The sequence below is a fragment of the Anneissia japonica genome, unplaced genomic scaffold (assembly GCF_011630105.1).
Source record: "Anneissia japonica isolate Jap-2015-1 unplaced genomic scaffold, ASM1163010v1 scaffold142_len1259957_cov175, whole genome shotgun sequence".
NCBI classification, from domain to species: Eukaryota; Metazoa; Echinodermata; class Crinoidea; order Comatulida; family Comatulidae; genus Anneissia; species Anneissia japonica.
Genome location: NW_022684560.1, coordinates 1,067,643 through 1,074,715, shown reverse-complemented (window position 1 = coordinate 1,074,715; position 7,073 = coordinate 1,067,643). Strand labels below are relative to the sequence as shown.

General features: G+C 34.9%; 2 protein-coding genes across 3 annotated transcripts; both read left to right on the top strand.

The window, feature by feature from the left end:
* Positions 1 to 233: 233 nt before the first annotated feature.
* LOC117106864 lies at positions 234 to 1,841 on the top strand. The gene is made up of 2 exons (XM_033248358.1): positions 234 to 570; positions 1,190 to 1,841. The coding sequence occupies exons 1-2, from the start codon at positions 249 to 251 to the stop codon at positions 1,615 to 1,617; spliced, it is 750 nt and encodes a 249-aa protein (XP_033104249.1). The 5' UTR covers positions 234 to 248; the 3' UTR covers positions 1,618 to 1,841.
* A 2,662-nt stretch (positions 1,842 to 4,503) lies between these two features.
* On the top strand, positions 4,504 to 6,644 carry LOC117106212. 2 transcript variants are annotated; one of them, XM_033247570.1, is made up of 2 exons: positions 4,504 to 5,054; positions 5,958 to 6,644. In XM_033247570.1, exon 2 carries the CDS (start codon positions 6,004 to 6,006, stop codon positions 6,523 to 6,525), a length of 522 nt encoding a protein of 173 aa, XP_033103461.1. In that variant the 5' UTR covers positions 4,504 to 5,054; positions 5,958 to 6,003; the 3' UTR covers positions 6,526 to 6,644. The 2 variants fall into 2 exon arrangements, with proteins under 2 accessions (XP_033103461.1, XP_033103454.1); XM_033247563.1 differs by having other exon boundaries at positions 5,021 to 5,054; positions 6,018 to 6,644.
* The last annotated feature ends 429 nt before the right edge of the window (positions 6,645 to 7,073 follow it).

Genomic DNA, 7,073 nt, shown 5'->3' with positions numbered 1-7,073 from the left:
AACACAACTTAGTAATTTCATTCTATTTCGTTTCATTTCATTTAATTTTGTCTAAACACAGTTTGACTCAGAAAGTTGTTTTTTTAATCTCACATCGGAAAGACAGGATCGCCAACAAGTTTACTTAAACTGTCATGTGGCTCTCCAAACTGATTGAGAAAAAAAAAATCACCTTTATTGTACAAATTTGGTTTATATAACTTCTAGATCACTTCCTTTAAACATGGTTATAAAAATAATGTTTTTTCATGTTGTTTATTAAAGGTACCGACTGGGCAGAAGAAATTCCAATACACGCCATTCAGTACTGCGCATCGGACTTTAAGTACCCTCGAGCGTTCACATTTGTAGCCAGAGCCAGGCAAGGCTATCTCTGTCATATCTTTTATACAAAGGATGCAGAAGTCGCTGAAGCGATTACAGTGTCATTTGCAAGGGCTTTTAAGCGTGCTTATGAAGACTTCGAAGACAGAAGGTCGGTGCACCATCAACAACAAAGAAGAGCCAGAGACAGCTCTTCCGACGACGAACGGAATAGAGATCGAAACAGAAGATCTAGAAAATCAAGAGGTAGGCCTAATTATTATCACAATATGTCTATACAATGTATTTGCAACAATGTGGACAAGCAACCACAAACTTATGTCAATGTTGATAATATTATACATACTCTACGGTTTGTCATTAGGTCGAAAATCAGAATTCAATTCTATATTTATATATTTATTTATTATTAATTAATTTATTTATTTATTATTAACTTACAATTGAAAGTTTAAATGAGAACAAATTTCATTTTTTACAGAGACCATTTGACTCAGTAGGCCTAATTTTAGGATATTTGTATTAAAATGTCTGTAAATCAGTGAAACCTGTCTTTTTCGATGGTCTCCGGCTGGTTGCTAATATTTAATATAGGCCTAGTTCTTTTAAATGAGCTTTTTAATATTTTAGTCGAATATTTGAAGTTTTCCCTTATGTTTGGCAGACAATAAGCCTATATTCTTTAATCATAAACAAATTACAGTAGGCCAACGTGTAAATGTGCCACTTAATGTATCAGTTCGGTAATAATGCTGTTCAAAAAGGCCTGGGGTTTAGTAGACCTGACATTTGTATTTACAAATTCCTTTTTAGTAACCTGTGTGTTGTAATTATCGTATTATTTAAATTGTACCTTAATTGACAGAGTATCGTGAGAGGTACGACTACGACACTCAACCGGCTCACAATATTTATGGATTCGACCCCACCAATCATCGGGAACCACGTCCAATGCTAGCCGGTGGCCCACCACGATCTACCCGCTATATCATGTATGACGACTACCCAGAAGATGATCGGGCCAGTACAATCGACCCAATATTTAGTCGCCGGCAAGGTCCGTCAGGAGAGCGCCTTAAAAGATACGATTTCGTTGAAGATGAATTCCAGATGCCGCGACATATGAATGGATTTTCGGACGACATGATCCCCAGACGAAGTACGCGCTCTTCTTCGCGAAGAAAGGAGCATTACCCATTAGACGACATGGAGATGCCGTCGAGGCGTTCCGTCTACGAGAATCGACGATCGCATCGCTATAATGATCCATACGGTCGAGATATGAGTTATTAGGCCTATGGTTATTATACTTCGGAATACCGGACGACGGGGGACTTTACCATAGCAATTTGCATATATTGAATAATACATTTTAATGGTTTAATGAAATAATCACAATGTAGGTCTGAGTACAGTAGGCCTACGGTAAAGGTGTAATGAACGAGATAATCAGGACTATAAAAGCCTAAGCATAACAACTCACACATTTACGGACATGTAAGGTATATATACCTGTGAGAAAGCGAATCCAGCTAACAATTTTATATGCAGTTTGGTATTCAAAATGTTTTTGCAGAATCATAAATACGTATATATTAACGGTATATGTTTTCCGGTAATGTATCTGGATTGTTCCATAAGACGCTGTATATTCCCGATATATTCTATATGACATCAGTTTAGTCTGAAGTTTGAAGTTATTTGCGTTTAGGTAGTAGACAAATGCAATGTATAAGTTGTCGAATAAAATGTATTATATTAGCCTTTCAATATGTTTGAGTAACCATATCCCCAGCCATCACTCTTATCCCAATTGTTTCTTCTTCTATAGAGGAAAATTACCTACGTAGATGTACACAAATCTTTCAACTTCATGGTAAAAGTGGCATATAGCCTATGTTCTCCATGGACGCGAAATGTTAATAGGTGTATGTAGGTAGAATAATTACAAGATTTCTTATGTAACAATGTAAAACAAAATAGCATTGTGTATATTGATATGTATGAAACGAATAATCAGTTGAAATACTAAAATATTTTTGATATAGTAATTTTGTAAACATGCAATTATCAAGTCAAACAATATATAAGAATTGAAATAGGCTATGCTACTAAAAGTTTACTATGTATTCAAATAATATAAGCTGTAGCTTTGATATAATAATGATAATAATAATAGGCCTAATAATAATAATAATAATAATAATAATAATAATAATAATAATAATAATAATAATAATAATAATAATAATAATAATCCACATAATAGGTGTATACCGTACTCAATATTAGTGAGTTTCAATGACTGTGTAATTGAATGTAATAAGTTTGCACGAAAATGATGTCGAAGGTCTAAATGCAACTTTGGTAGCAAACACGGTGCGCGCAATATGGCACAATTTTGACGTCATGCATTGGTGCAGCTAGCTACTGCAAACGATCCATCGCACGCGCCGCGACATGTTGCGAGTCCTTGAAACGCGTCTGCTAACTGTCGGCGAATCAGTGTATGTTAAAAAATGCTGCATGCATACAGCAACATTGCACAGTTTAATAATAATAATAATAACTCTTATTCCAAATTAGCTGAGTTGTATTCATGTACCTATATATATTATTTTGATTTTAATAATTGGAAACTACATGTATATTTACATAGCATATTATTGTATTAGGCCTATAGTATTTGTAATAAATCGTTTGGTGAAAGGGATGTTGGTGAGATGTGTGTTGTTGTAATTCGTCGTGTCATTAATTCCATCAATCTCACTTATTGATTCCATTAGACCTATCACAAATACATGTTATTTCATCAAATTTAAATATGCTGGCAGCAGTTACCTTGATTCAAGATAAGCAATATAGCCATACTGGAATCAAAATTCAGCAAGGTGATCTCTAATAAGAAACAAAAGGGAGCCTTCGATTGCACGACGCAGGAGGATGTAAAACCAAGGATTTCGTAATAATAATAATAATAATAATAATAATAATAATAATAATAATAATAATAATAATAATAATAATAATAATAGTTTAGTTTTATATAGCGCACATATCCATCTAATGTGAGATGTTCATCTCATCTAATTATGAATTTAACTTGCTCATTTTTTGCAGTAACATACACAATATTAACTTGAGCATAGACTTTTTTTAAAATTAAATGTGTGTACACTACTGGATAATTATAATTGTAATAGGCCTACAATACTTCCATTGACTATCATTTTTCGCTTTAAAATTATGTGTAAACACCTTTTAAATACACTAATTTTTATGTTCAAGTTGATTATGTGTATGTTACTTCAAAATGAGCATGTTAATTTCAAAAATGATTTTTATGATTTTGGGGTATTTTGAATAGAACAATACATCTTGAACATTCCCAAAACAAATCACAAGAAATACCGTATTCAGTGTTTCGGCTCTCCAGACAAAGTTGGATGTTGCCCGGTGATCACCAGTTTTCAAATTACCATGGCATGTACCATTGTTCCTATTTTTACCTTAGCTTTGTTAAGAGGAGAAAGCAAATATCTAAGCTAATGCCCCAGCTTATTCAGTTGAAAAATAGGGAAATTGTTTCCAATAATAACCTATAGCCCATTCCAGCTGTTTTTATTACTAACAGATACTAGTTATTATTACCAACAATTCAATCACTATTATCATCTGTTCCACCATGAACATTTCTAGTCACCATTTTACACCCTTTTAATTGTCCTCGTCCTGGTTAGAATGTAAATCTCTCTGCAAATGGATTAAACATAATTGTTACATTATCTAGTAACAGTCTGCCCTACTTTAACAAAGAATTACTGTTGTGCAATAATAATAAACAACATAAAAATTAATTAAGTCTTCAGTACAACATGTTGCATAGGCCTATGCTACAAATCTCAATTGACTAGATGTGTATAAGAGACAGGTGCCCCCCCCCGTAGATACGCCACGGCAGTAATCTAACCGTATTCAGGGGATGAAGTCAATTTTCCATGCAAACCTTCAAGAATAATGAACATGTTTAATACTCATAATATGCGCTAGGCGAAGCATCTCGGAATGTTTTTTTGTCCTCTTCATTTTTTCTTTTATTTTTCTTGCATCAAACTTTTCTTTCCCTTTCCTTTCTTTCCTTTTAATCTTTATGTCATCTTTTCTTTTTGTTTGCTTTCTTTTAAAACAATATTTGATTCTTATATCTTTCTTTTTATCTTTTGTTTTTCTTTCTTTTCCATTGTGTAGTTATAATTGTAATGTTTTATCTGTAGCCTGTACCGTATGTACTATCCTTTTCGTCCATGCATCACCCATACAAATTCTCATGTAGGCCTACATAATTATTCGATGTTGTCATAATCGCATGATGTTGCCACCACCGCAAATATTATATTGTTATTATAAATTTATTAAAATGCCATCTATGCGCTGCTATCATTATAAGTGCAATCCATAATTTAATTTGAATGGCTTGAATAAATTAGCACCGGGATTAGCTATGGACAGTCTTGTAAACACGATGTGTTTAGTTAACGTATGGATATAATAATACGCTCATAACTCGACTAATTGTTTAAGATTAGTGAAGCGTCGTGTTAACAATTCCGGCATTACATGATCGATCGGTTAATAATTTTAGTCTATACTTATAACATACAATATATGAACACAACAAAGCAGCATTCATTGCAGCTGCCGGTAATGTGTGTTGAATGGCGAATCCAAAGGTAAGCAAATGTTTCATTAAATCATCACTTTGCAATATCACGAAAACAATTATGGGTTAAATGAATTTTTACTCGCTTTGTAACTAACCTGTCATCATGGCTACAGATATCTGGTTACGTCGATAAAAATCATCTTTATATTTAAGTTGTAGAAAGCATTTGCATAAGAAACTGAGGAAATATCAAAACAGTCTGAATGCTCAAGGCCTACTAATATTGATTACCTTTTTGTATGCCTGTCTGCAATAGATGTATATTCCAGAGATGTCAACGTAACATTTATCTCGTCGATACTAATTAGGATATAGACTTTCAAAAATATTGCTGCACTCTGGTTGACAAGTATGTTAGATCGGAAGTAGGCGGGGATAACTGACGATGGGTAAAACGGATTCAAATGAATATGTTTGCAATGTGTATGCTTAGGCTACATCAATGAGTAGAAAAAATTACACTTTAAAACATTATCTTAAAAACTTTTAAATCTGCTATTTTGTAACTGATAGGCCTAGAATATAGTTCTAATTCAGCCTAATAATGTAACTGTCAGTATGTTCTTTGACTTATAATAGAAATTAAGATTATAAGACACGAGAAAATAATAATAATTTTGCCTATCTGTAAACCAAATTATTATGCTCCCCAATAAATAAAATATGCAATGACACGTGCGACAAGACCATGAAATATAGTGCAACTAATATTTTAAAGATTAGTCTACAATATACGATAACATACTGGTAACGTATTTCACGTATGATCCGATCAATAATTCTAATAATAGGCAAATATTCATAGGCCTAATTGTGCAATTTCATTTTTTATGGTTTGTTTAATATAGGAAAATTGACGTTTAGCTTCGACTAAATACAGTATTTATCATATCGTATCCTTCAATCATAGGTTACATGGCGAGGGAGACAGCAGTTAATTTTGATGTTAAAATATTATGAAACGTTTCAGAATGTTCAGTCGAAGTAAAAGCCTGACTGTAACCAGGGGAGACCCATTATTCAGTGTCCGTTACCTTGGAAAGCAGCTGCCGCCAGACGGCAGCTTTTCCGTGAACTCTGAAAATCCTGTCACCCGTCTTTGGGACTCGTGCAAAGACAAGCTGAAGTCTTTACCAAAGTGTGAACTCGTCTTAAACTGTCAAGGAATCGAAATGCGGTTTGGAGAATCCAGAGACAATGCGCCACAGACCAAAACATTCAGGATGGTGGATATAGCACGCTGTCGTGCAAGCCGAGATCCTCCAAAACTGTTTATTTGGATCGCTTACAATACCGAGGATGACTGTATGGAGTACCATGCTGTCTCCTGTAGTTCCAACGACATGGCCAGTGAGATGGCCATTATTATGAACAATTACTTCCACATGGCTTGGCAGAACAATCGAGTCCGCACGTCTAGACATGAACGATATGAAATTTTTCGTAAATCAGCAATCAAAGAATCATCGCTAATGTAGACAAAATACTTGCACAAGAAGATGCTGGAATGGCCAAACAAACATTAAACACTCGTTATTTAAAACAATAATTATATCATGATTAATTTCAGGGGTGGCGCCAGCGGGCCCCCCGGCGGGGAGGGCTGCCCCCCCCCCCCGGTCGGGGAGAAAAAGCACAATTCGTCGGGGAGAAAAAAAATTATATGTATTTTCTACATATTAATAGACTCTAAAATCGATTAAATAAGCATTTGAAACCCCTAAATTGTCAACATTTTCGGGGGCCAGAACCACTTTCAAAACCTTTTAATCGAAGCTCGACCACGCCCACTTTGGTTTCGTCGGGGAAATCTGACCCCTCCCCCCCCCCCCCCCCCCCCCCCCGTCGGGAAAATCCTGGCGCCACCCCTGATTAATTTATTGAAAAAAATATCTCTTCGGAGATCATGTCTTGTCATTTAATGCTTATAGGAAGGGGCGTATCATATCGATCTCTGTTATTTTCGATGCATCAAGGACTAGTGCTTTCCAACTAAGCATGCGCAAGAGTGCTAGTTATTAGTTGA